This window comes from Alexandromys fortis, unplaced genomic scaffold (assembly GCF_014885135.2).
Source record: "Alexandromys fortis isolate MF-2015 unplaced genomic scaffold, M_Fortis_MF-2015_v1.1 scaffold_183, whole genome shotgun sequence".
NCBI lineage: Eukaryota > Metazoa > Chordata > Mammalia > Rodentia > Cricetidae > Alexandromys > Alexandromys fortis.
The window spans coordinates 950898-963295 of record NW_026068079.1 but is presented as its reverse complement, the minus strand read 5'-3'; the positions used below and the strand labels follow the sequence as shown (position 1 = coordinate 963295).

General features: G+C 42.6%; 1 protein-coding gene across 1 annotated transcript in view; it reads left to right on the top strand.

Moving 5' to 3' along the window:
- Positions 1 to 12398, top strand: part of Pappa (pappalysin 1) — a 235453-nt gene that overhangs the window by 18162 nt on the left and 204893 nt on the right. The window contains exon 2 of the mRNA XM_050121835.1: positions 10854 to 11916. Coding sequence (XP_049977792.1) covers positions 10854 to 11916 — 1063 coding nt within the window. The remainder of the gene's footprint in view (positions 1 to 10853; positions 11917 to 12398) is intronic.

Genomic DNA, 12398 nt, shown 5'->3' with positions numbered 1-12398 from the left:
ACCAGTGCTTTCCAGCCTCAGCACATAGTTAGGAATTCCACCAGTGCTTTCCAGCATCAGCACACAGTTAGGAATTCCACCAGTGCTCTCCAGCATCTCGACTGCACTCTACTCTTATCATTAACAGTCTGCATTGCTCCAAATTGACATAAATTCCTGAGACAGTGATTCTGACATTCATTGCTCTGTCACTATGGGAAAAAAAGTGCCACATTACTCCTAGCTAAGAGTCCCTTATTTTCTGGACTGTCTACTTAAAAAAAAATTCAAAGATACTCTAATGTCTGTGAAAAAAACTCAGATCTCACTGCATGCCAAGCTCAATCATTTTTGATCTCGCCTCAGGCAGCCCTGACCACTTCACTTCCTTCCATTCCCCTGTACATTCTCAGTTCCGTCATGGGTAGATGTCTTTTTCATCTCCAGGGTTACTGGTAGGATACAGGTCTAATCCATGACCATGATTAGGACTCAGGTGTTGGTTCTGTTTATCCCAGAATCTATGACATCAGACAATCTGTACCACTTTTGGATCCTCACTTTTCTCATTTATGTAAAGCAAATTATCTCCATTTTGTTGCCGTCAGAGAATGTTGGGAAAAGTAAATGAAATAAAAGAGATGCTCTGTAAATTTCAATATTAGAGAAATTTCATATTCTTCTGTTTTTATAACTAACAGAACATATAATCAGAGTTGAGAAATTTAAAAATTACATAAAAATAAATATTCAGCTGATTGTAAGAGAATTCTTAAGTTATTCATAGAACACGTAGTCTATGGGCTAAGACCTGGCTATCACATGTCAAATGACCTTGACCATCACTGTAAAATATCTTAAAACTCAATTGCCTCACTGTTGGAAGGACAGTAGAACTTACCCCATAGAGAAGTAGTAATTGTTCAAGAAGCTGAAACATTCGCAGTTTCTGGTCATGTACATTGCAGATTATAATTAGTGAGCATATTTATTTCTAGGTGCATATAGCTATGAATAAAATTAGCAATATTCTGGAGATATCATGAAGAGGACACATGATAGTAATGGTTTCCTTAATTGCATTTTATCACTTTTGTTTGTATCTGTACTGCATCTATTTATAAATGGACCAGCAGGATCAGCAGGAATCCTCTGTCCTTAGCTAGAGAGTTCATGCTGCTCCTTGCCATGCCCCATGCTCCAGGTATCTAGCTAGGGTCTGATATGATGGAAACTACCAGAATATATGATGAATGAATTTTTGAACAAATTCATACATCAAATGACACCTGGAGATGTTATTTGGGAAACTGTAAATAGCACAGACAGTACTAGTCAACAAACTCAGACATCTCCAAGTCTAACTTGGGATAAAGGGCACTCAATAATAGCTAGGAGAACGTCAGAACATGGGTCACTGGGTTGAAAGAAAGGGAGGTAACAGGATCTGTCTAGGACAGTGTAGAGGTGTGCTTGATGATGTGTGGACCTTCTTAGGGACTAGGGAGTTCTTTGATTCTAGAAATATGAAGGGTCACTTGTTAAAATGCCGTGAAAGTGATTCAGTGTTTTATTGTGTGGGAAATGGCTTAATGACAAAAACTAGTAAAGAACTCTCCCCCATGACTCTACTTGGTACTGCAGTGAAGGGTGAAGATGGGGCTGCCATGAAAGAAGGTAACTGCAGAAGGCATTTGTCTTTGACCACGTCCTCAGAAATACTGCTCCCAGGGTTATAGAGTGAGTATAGAAAGGGCTTTCTCAGGTCATCAACATGAACAAAGGTAGGGTCTCCCTTCCTCGCAGAGTCATTACCAACATCAGCCAGGATCTGGTTTGAGCTGTGCAAACTTTGAAGGTGTATGAAATTGAAATGCATCCCATCCCAAGCTTCCACTCTTTCCTTCTATTTCCTCCAATCTTCTTCTTCCCTCCTTCATTTCTTTCTCTAAGTTGATATACATCACTTTCATTCCTAGTGTATGACAGAGAGGGCAATGACTTGGTTCTTCTACATACAGGAGTGAGAAAAAAAAAAACATGGTTGAAGAGCACAGAAGGAAAACTTAACCCAATTCTGAGGGGAAAAGAAAACTTTACTCTGAATAGCAATAAAACATGTAACCACATTTTTTGTATACTATGCAAGAGCGAATTTTTAGTCTCAGTCCACTCAATCTTGGGTGTGAAGTACTTGTTATACCACTTTACATATGAAGAAACCAGAAGGTACAGGAGTGAGAGGGAGTAGGAGAGGGGATGCAGAAATGAGGGAGTGTTACCTGAGGCTACACTGCAAAAAAGGGCAGAGCTTGGGTTCAAACAGACCAGTCTGGCTACACACTACAGATGTTTTAACACTTATTACGTTGCCAGTGGCCATGTGCCAAGTCCTGACAAGTTGGTTATCTCCTTAGTTCCTTCTCTAACTGTCAGAGGCAATGGGTTATCCCCACTCTATAGATGAGTACTGAAATCAGGGAAGATGTCCTCCAGAATTCCCAGGTTGCATCATTGATAAATGATGGAACCAGCAGTTGGCTTATTAAACTCTGAACTTTCTTCTCTCTCTCTCTCTCTCTCTCTCTCTCTCTCTCTCTCTCTCTCTCTCTCTCTCTCTCTCTCTCTGTGTGTGTGTGTGAGAGAGAGTGAGTGCACATGTACGTTAGTCAATGTTATACTGATATTAAGAGACACCATGATCACAGCAATTCTTATAAAGGAAAATATTTATTTGGGGTTTGCTTACATTTTCAGATGTTTAGTCCATTATTATCATCATGGTGGAAGCATGGCAGCATGCAGGAAGACATGGTGCTGCAGAGTATTATCTGGATCCACAGGCAGCAGACAGAAAGATACTGAGCCTGGTTGAGCATTTAAAATCCCCAAGCCCACACCAGTAACACACTTCTCCAACAAGGACACACTTACTGCAACAAGGCCATACCTCCTAATTCCTGTCAATTAGTTCACACCCTAAGGATGAAACATGCAAATCTATGAGCCTATGGAGACCATTCTAATTTACACCAATGCACACTCGTGTGGAGGGGTGATACGTGCATATGGTTTTGTGTAGGTATGCATAATCACAAGAAGTGCCATGTGTGAAGGTGTTTGCAAAGGCCAGAATACGGCATCTTTCTTACGTTATGTATTGAGTCAAGCCTTCTTGCTAAACCTGAAATTCCCCATTTCAGTTAGACTGGCTCGTCAGCAGGTTCTTGAGATTTGCCCATTTCCATGCGCCGCACGTCTCCCCCAGCACTATGGTTCAGATGTACACTTCCATACCAGGTCTTTACACAGACACTTGGGAATCCTAACTCTGGTCTTCATATTTGTTCATCAAACAATGTTTCCACTGAGCCAAGACTCAGGTTCTAAACTCTGACCTTTCCATTTTATATATAGGCTGCTTTTAGGACCAAAGGAATCAGGCTGCAAAGTCAAAGGTAGAGGGAATTTCAGGTTTTATTTGAACTTCCAGAAGCACTTTGTCAGTCCAGTTCTATCTCATAGGTCAGGCCTGGTGGTAGTGGTACGCTTTTAATCCTAGCACTTGGGAGGCAGAGGCAGGCAGATCTCAGTGAGTTTGAAGCCAATCTGGCTTACAGAGTGCGTTTCAGAACAGCCAGGACTGTTACAAAGAAAAACCCTGTCTAGAAAAACTAATAAAGAAACAAAAAAATTTTAGATCTTAGATGTGCCCTTCTCAAATTTGCCTCACATCTACATGGTTTGAAGTAGTCTTCGAGAAGTATGTATTCTTTTACCACTCCAAAGATACTCGTGAAGCACATGAAGTAAATGGACTAAAAACTTTCATTCCTAGAGGACGGGTGGAAGGATCCCCGACTCAGAGAGCTTCATTTAAGGTCATACCACTGAATGAAACTGGTAAGCTGCTCCATGAGGTCACGAGACACTCAAAACTAGTTTCTAGCATAAGAAAGAATCTGGGCAAGAAAGTATACGCGGGGACATTGTCTGCTTCCTCCAGCCCTGCTTGTGTCAGAACGCATGCAGAGCTGACTCGCAGGAAACTTCTCCTCAGCAAGTCTTGGTCGTGTGATTGAGGCTACTCTATTTGATGGTTTTCTTCTCTGGCACTAACAGATAAAATTGCCCTTTGGTACCATCTCAGCTTTCTCTGAATGTCTGATGGTTGCAATCCTTCAGGTCATATTGGGGTTTTCTCCCAAACAAACCCAGTGCAGGGACCACGGGTATACTTAACCCAAATCTGTCTGTTTTAATTGCTCTCCTCTGGAGAGATAAAAGCTTTCCATAGGATTGCTCTCTCAAGCATTTCTCTATGGTTTCGATACTAGCAATTAAATAATGGAAAACAAAACAAAGCAAAAAAGGACCAGTGTTGACCTAGTGTCGACCTTTAGTTTTTAATTTTTTTAGCATTCTGTAAAAAACCGATTGTTGACCTAAATTCGTTCTTTTATTCCTACATCATCTTACCTCTGCTTGCATTCTCCTGTCAGATTCCCACAGATCATGAGTATACTATAAAGTTGGGGAACCCAAGCCTGCCTCTCCTACCCATTACCTTAAACTTCCCCCAGTGAATAATCACACTGGTGTTACCTGACAAATCATGATCCTAGAATCAGGAGTTCAGGAGATTAGAGGGACCTTTAGGCCTATCTGCTGTGGTCCTCATATCAGGAGAAGGAATAAGGAAACTCAGAAAATAGTTGGCTTATTCAGTGATGTACAACCAAGCATCAGCCTAATGGGGGACATGTGCTGAGGGTGATTCCCATGCAGGAAAGTATCCTGACGTCCATTTTAGCTTCAGAGTCAGACAGCACTCAGGATGTTGTCTCTCCCAGACCTTAGTAGGGATCCTTGGAACACCACCTTATGGTCTTCACACTCAAATTTCATGTCTGCCAAAGAGTTTGCTGAGTTATGTGTGCTTAACATAGAGATTGTCACACAGAGCATAAAAAACTTGTTATTATTACCATTATTTCTTTGCATCTGCTACTTTTTTTTAACAATGAGAAATGTCCTAGGTAGAATTTTCTTTTTTTTTTTTTTTATAAAGATACTCTCCAAAGGAGAAAAATAAGTAAGCAATACAAGTTGAATATGCAGTTCCATGGCTGGCTAATTCTCCTCTCCAGTCAGCGGCAAATGTAAGTGCGTCCAAGAGAATAGTCTAGAGAAAGTGAGGCAGAGTTGGGGAATGGAACTGGACACTATGACACCTACATTCTGATAATTCCTGTTGCCTAGATCTATATGACGCTGGCAAGGGGATGTAACTTCTCTGAGCTCCACCTTCTCTCATGGACAAATGCAGAGCAGCTGTTGTATGAGGCTGGCAAGAGCATTGTAAGCGATACTGTGATGGTGGAGCAGCTGCCCATGAGGCCAGTACTAAACAGGGGCCTCAGGGAAGTCAGGTCCCATGGAAATACAGATGCTTGCCTCCCAGTAATGAAGGTGTTTGTGTGCATGGAGACTGCAGTGCCCATCGCTGGCTCCTCCTAATAGACTGATCTGCTCAACACGGAGGAGAGGAAACTGAGACACCGTGTCATAGCAGGAGAAGGGATGTGAACAGAACACAAGGCAGGGGGAGATGACAACAGTTTAGCAACATCCCAGTGGGAGTATTCGGAAAGCACACTGAATGATAGAGCAACAGTCGGCTCTGGCTTCCGTAGCAGAGGCTAAAAGCCTGCCTGCCTGAAACAGCACTCATTTCATTTCTTTCTTTCTTTTGTTTTTGTTTTGTTTTGTTTGTTTTTGTTTTTGTTTTTCGAGACAGGGTTTCACTGTAGCTTTGGAGCCTGTCCTGAAACTAGCTCTTGTAGACCAGGCTGGCCTCAAACTCACAGAGATCTGCCAGCTCTACCTCCCGAGTGCTGGGATTAAAGGTGTGAGCCACCACCGCCAGGCTCATTTCTGTTCTTACAGTCCTGAAGGCTACAAATCTGAAATGCAAGTCTGCCTGGGGTTATTTTCTCCTTCCACCTTTTAGAGGACTTTCTCTCTGTGAATCCACATGATCTCCTCTTTGTGCACAAATATCTCCTCTTATCAGGACGCCAACATTGGATTTGACCCTATGGTGACATAGGTCTTAAGTGGTTACCTCTTTAAAGACTGTGACACCAAATACAGTCACTCTCTGAGCTTCCAGGTGATGTGGCTTCAACATACATGTCTTAAGGGGTCACAAACACTCAGTTCAAAACATATGAAATTGAGTACTCTTCTTTTGAAATCTGTGAAGAATTTGCTGAGATTTTGATGGACATTGCATTGAATCTACAGATTGCTTTTGGAAGACTGCCATTTTTACTATATTAATTCTGCTTACCCAAGAGCATCTTTCCACTTTCTGGTGTCTTCTTCAATGTCAATTTCTTTCTTCAAAGATTTAAACTTCCTGTTCTTGAGCCTCAGTTTCTCTAAAGAGTGCACAGTGTGGATATTGACAGTTTCATGGAGCAGGTCAAATGAGAAACTTAATGTTCAGCCCTTGATATTCAGCAATTCCTAAGTAAGAGTAACATGTTTAAACAGAGAAAGGAGTAGAGAAATAGAATGTATACCCCTGGAGTAGAATCTTTCAGTTGATACATAAAAGGTGTCACATATTCCAGAGCGTTCTCCTAAGTTGTGGCATTAGAACAACACCCTGTGGAGGTCTCCTGCCTTCATGCTTTCCGGCCAGGTGTGAGCGGAAGTGAGCCTGGGAAAGGGCTGCAAGAGGTCAAAGAGATGGTTCAACAGCTGAAGGTGCTTGTTGTTCAAGGCTAACCCTTGAACAACATTTGGTTCCTGAAGCCTCTGAGGATGGAAGGAAAGAACCAGCTTCACAAAGCTGTCCTCTGACCTCCACATGAGTACTGGAGCACACGTGTGCCCTCCACACACACTGAGTAAGGAGGAAAAATCAAATGGAATCCCTTTGCATATCAAACTTAGCTGCTTCTATACCAGGGCATATAGAATGGCAGTAGATTGGTGTCCTGGTGACCCTGGAATTGTGACTCATTTCTTCTCATCTGGGCAATGTTTCCAGATACCTCACTGTTCTGCAAAAGGACTCTTGAAGTCACTTTTATTCTCTGTTTCTGTAGGCTATAACATTAAGCAGGTGTATGCTCGTTACATGTAGATTATGGGCAGAATTGTGTTTGCCCTTCTGCCTTGTCACACAGGGATATATCCATTGGGGGTATCCTCTAGCTCCACACAGACAGCTAACTTAAGACAGACTTGTACCATTTTTTAAACCTGTCTCTATTTCACTGAAAAATGTGAGACAGGACAGTGTGGTACTATGTGAATATTCCTGGGTTCTCAAGAAGATACTGTTTTGTGTCCTGCAAGAGGTAGCAATCTAAACATGCAAGGATTGAGAATGACATAAGGCATCCCGTTCAGATCAACACACAGGTCTGAGTACTGCCAGCACACAAGGGTCCATTAGGTCAGTGAACAAAGGAGCTCTTCAAATTTAGCAGAGGATCATTTTATCTCACCCTCCCCATTTCAGAAGAGGGGAATGAGCTCCAGCAGCATAGAGAGTGCAATGACTAATTCCAGACAATTTACTTGGCACAACAAGACAGATCTCTGGTGCCAAGGCTTGGTTCAGGTCTGATACAGTACAGGAGGGTTTCGCATCTGGTCTTCTACAAGGTGACTCCAATTAAGATAGTTTTCATGCAAACATTGACTCTCAGCCCCAAGTCGTTATGCTATCCCTAGGAAGCTCAGTGATTTCATTTCAACAAATCACACTTCAGGAAAGCATTTCCATTGAACTTTTGAAGCCCCTGCTTCAAGGGTCTCATTTATTTTAATGTCATTTGTCCTTGAGTCACTGAAAACCACTCTTCGTCCTACCTTCCTGCATCCTGGGGCAAGCCACCTCTTCCTATGAATCTCTGTATGGCAGCATCAGGTAGCCTGAACCATACTCCAAGTCCCAGGAAGCTGATGAACCCTACAAATGTCTAAACATTTTAACTCCACAACAAGGCAGACTTCTTCCCAAAAGCAACAAAAAAGCAGAGACCAAGAGCCCTTAGCAAAGGGGGGGGGGGGGGGGAGAGAGAGAGAGAGAGAGAGAGAGAGAGAGAGAGAGAGAGAAAATGTGTCATATTTCCTATTAGATTACCATTCATTTTTGTTTTATAGAATAATAAGGGAGGAATTAAGTAGATGAGAGGGATACACTAGCTAAGAAATAGGATACAAATGTGATGGATTTAAGAACCTCTGGTCCCACTGACATTCTACATAGAGCGCAGGACATGATTCTGAAGAAATTCATCCCAAATATGAAGACAGCTTTTGTCTTAGGAGGGAGTCAGTGGGGAAGTAACTTTTAATGCATAGTCTCTTATTGTTGTCTAGGCTGATGGAAATAGAGGATTTCTAAGTGGCTTTTGAGCCTTTATGCTCTGTCTTACCATATCAAACAAGATGATTTCGAGGTACCTCCTTTCTCTGGCGCCTTTGTATTTTGTTTCCACTTATTTCCCATTCTTTCATTTGTAATTTACTCCTAGCCCCTTTAGCATTTTAAAAACCAGCTCTTGTTTAGATAGCCTGTGTATGTCAAGAATATTATACCCAGTATGTCTTTCAAGTAGGACAGCATATGTAAAAAGAGATATAGATGAGGGAGTCAAGGTCCACAGAGATGAGGTGATTTTGTTCCAGACATATGGCCTGTAATTTCGTTCATTATGAGTCAAAACAGGTTACTCTGGACCCAAAGATCCTCCCCTTTCCCTTACAGTAGAAGCAAATCTGTCCTCTTACTTTCTTTGTTTTTGATAACTGATGAATTAGTGCCTTAAACTCTGTTTGTCTTTAAAACCCTCTTTCTTTTTCATATTCTGTTTGAATTATATACCCATGTTCTCATCATGGGACACATACTGAGTGCCTACTGTAACAAGTGGCTAGACCAGTTACAGACATAACCAAACTGGTCACTACCCTCAAGAGCCATCCAGTCTAGTAGAGAAGAGACCACAGGATGGATACAGGCAACTCCAGAGTGAGTAAGCCAATGCTGTTTTCTGAAAGCAAAATGGTTCAGTAGAGAGAATGGCCCATGCTACAAAGCTATCAGAGAATGCACCCTTGGAAGAGGTGCTTTGTGTGTTAGTCAGGGAAGGCTGTAATAAATAAAATCATCCATGGATTGACTGGGTAATACAAAACTTCATTCAAATAAGGCCCAGAGGCACTTACTGCAATGCCAGTGTCACCCAGACTGCAAAAGACTGTGTTAGGATATTCTGTCCACTGCCTGAAAATGTTCGGAGTGAGAAGAAAGAAGTGGGTGGGCTTAGATCCTCTGCCAAAATGCTGGCCGTGTCAGATGCTAACATAGACATTTACACAGATGCTAAGGTCCCAGTGCCCACAAAGAAAAAAAAAAGACTGTGTGGGCCTCTTCTATTGATTTTGCTGGACACTCTCCATGTTTATTTGATGAGTATTAATGGCAGATGCACACTCAGAGTTACGGTGACCCCAGTGAGAGTAGGGACTGTCCTTCCCAAATGAGCATCTTTTATTCATTCTTGTCTCCTTTTCTTTCTCTTCTCACCTGGCTTCATACAAGCATCTGACACTTAAAGTACACATGTAATTAGAAAATCCTCTTCATCATCCGGAAAGCTTTGCCTGTGCCAAGGTACAGCGGTTACATTCCAGAAAGGGTGGGGGACGGGGGACTGGTGAGTACAAAGATAATCAGATACATAGGGAATCCGTTGAGCAGCTTATTGGAGTTTCTAGATCTCTCAAGTGGGATGTCTGCCTTTAAATGTCCTTACAAACCAACTAAAACTTGTGATACCTACCTCCAACTTTCCTTGGTAGATGAAGAAATCCAAATTTTTGGTGGTATGAGTGTTGGGGGTATTATGCAACTTGTATACATTAGACAGCTAATTCCAAGAGCTAGAATCCACTTACTCACCAACTGACCTTATACCCATCTTTTCCCTTCCCTTAGTTTCCATGCTCACCATTGCTTAAATGAAAAAAAAAATCACTGCCATGGATTTATATGTGTTCAATAAGCTATTGCATATAAAGACCTTACCATGATGCCTTGCCTGTTGTACAGACTTAGACTGTATACTTGATTATAGCTGAAAAGGTCACATACTTATGTGTGAACACACACATACTCACACACATTACAGGGAGGAGAGTGTTAGATAATGAACACTTGGTTCTTGGGAGATTTGTAAGTGATTCTGAATAAACCCCTGTCATCTGTTCTTTATTTCAGCTTCCTCACTGTTGATAGAGCTGAGGAAGTCAGAGGCTGTGATCTTTGCGGGGCAGGGGGGTGGGGGTTAATTTTTAGCTGGTGAAATACTCATTCTTCTAACAGAAGCTTTCTGGTATACTCCATATTCAATAAAAAGGAGTAAAACTTTATGAGTTCACTTGCCATGAGGTACTGACAAATCCTACTCCCTCTCCCTGTTAGTTCCTCTAGCCCTTACTGAATTGTCCTCAGGGTGGTCAAGGATACCAGAGAGTACATAAGTAACAACCAGGGTCCCATAGAGCTTTTTGGTGGCTCACGTCTTTAATCCCAGAGCTCAGGAGGCACGGGCATGTGTATGAGGCCAGCCTGGTCTACAAGAGCTAGTTCTAGGACAGGTTTCAAAGCTACAGAGAAACCCTGTCTCAAAAAACAAAACTAACAAACAAAAAAAGAAAAACAAAAGAAAAAACAAAACAACTGTTCTAGAGTATTTGATGTGAATTTTATCAGAGAAAAATAACCTAACCAGCATCTATTTCCGTGCTTTATTTATTAATCTTTCTCTTTTGCAACCACATAGGACTGTATGACAAATGTTCTTATACCTCACGTGACCGAGGATGGGTCGTGGGCATTCACACCATCAGTGATCAAGGCAACAGAGACCCACGCTACTTTTTCTCCTTGAAGACAGACCGGGCCAGGAAAGTGACCACCATTGATGCCCATCGCAGCTACCTGCCAGGCCAGTGGGTATACCTAGCTGCTACCTACAATGGGCGACAGATGAAGCTCTATTTGAATGGTGCCCAGGTGGCAACCTCTGGGGAGCAAGTCGGTGGCATATTCAGCCCACTGACCCAGAAGTGTAAAGTGCTCATGTTGGGGGGCAGTGCTCAAAATCACAACTTCAGGGGCCACATCGAGAACTTCCGTCTATGGAAGGTAGCCAGAACACAGAGAGAGGTACTGTCTGACATGGAAAGCCATAGCCTTCACACCCCTCTACCTCAGCTCCTCCTCCAGGAGAACTGGGACAATGTGAAGCGCACTTGGTCCCCCATGAAGGATGGTAACATCCCCCGCATGGAATTCAGCAATGCCCACAGCTTCCTGTTGGACACTAGTTTAGAGCCCCCTCTTTGTGGGCAGACGCTATGTGACAACACAGAAGTCATCTCCAGTTACAACCAGCTCCCAAGTTTCCGTCGCCCTAAGGTGGTACGCTATCGTGTGGTCAACATCTATGACGATGACCATAAGAACCCAACGGTGAGCCTGCAGCAGATCGACTTTCAACACCAGGAGCTGGCTGAGGCCTTCCAGCACTACAACATCTCCTGGGAGCTGGAGGTGCTGGACATAAACAGCTCCTCTCTGCGTCATCGCCTCATCCTCGCCAACTGTGACATCAGCAAGATTGGGGATGAGAAATGCGACCCCGAATGCAACCATACACTGACCGGCCATGATGGTGGGGACTGCCGCCAGCTGCGCTACCCCGCCTTCATGAAGAAGCAGCAGAATGGTGTGTGTGACATGGACTGTAACTATGAAAGGTTTAATTTCGATGGTGGCGAGTGCTGTGACCCAGACATCACTGATGTCACTAAGACGTGCTTTGATCCCGATTCTCCACACAGGTAAGAAGTCCCGTTGAGAACTGACTGTTACATTTTTATCTTATAGATAAGACACCTAGGTTTCCTTAGAGTTTGTGACAGTACTCCAGTTCAGACAACAGGCTTGTGACCAAGACAAGTCTAATGCTAAGGTTATCCAGGGGACTATGTGCATGCATAGTCCTTTACAAGACTGCATACTGAGTGCTTACCATTGAACATGACAAAGGCCTCAAAGCCCTGTCCTCTCAAAGAGCTCAGGTTTAAACTGGGATCATGCACTGCATGTGAATAAATGTTGTACTGTACGTGGTCATATTGATGAGTTCTGTGCCCACCAATCCAGTAGCTTCACACCGTAGGCTGCTGTTAAAAATTAGCACAGTTAAAAAACAGAACTCCTTTTATTTATTTTATATTTTTATTTTTTATTCTATTCTTACATTTTTATTACTTTTACTTTATTTATGAATACATAAAACCAGCAGCACCTGTTGATTCAA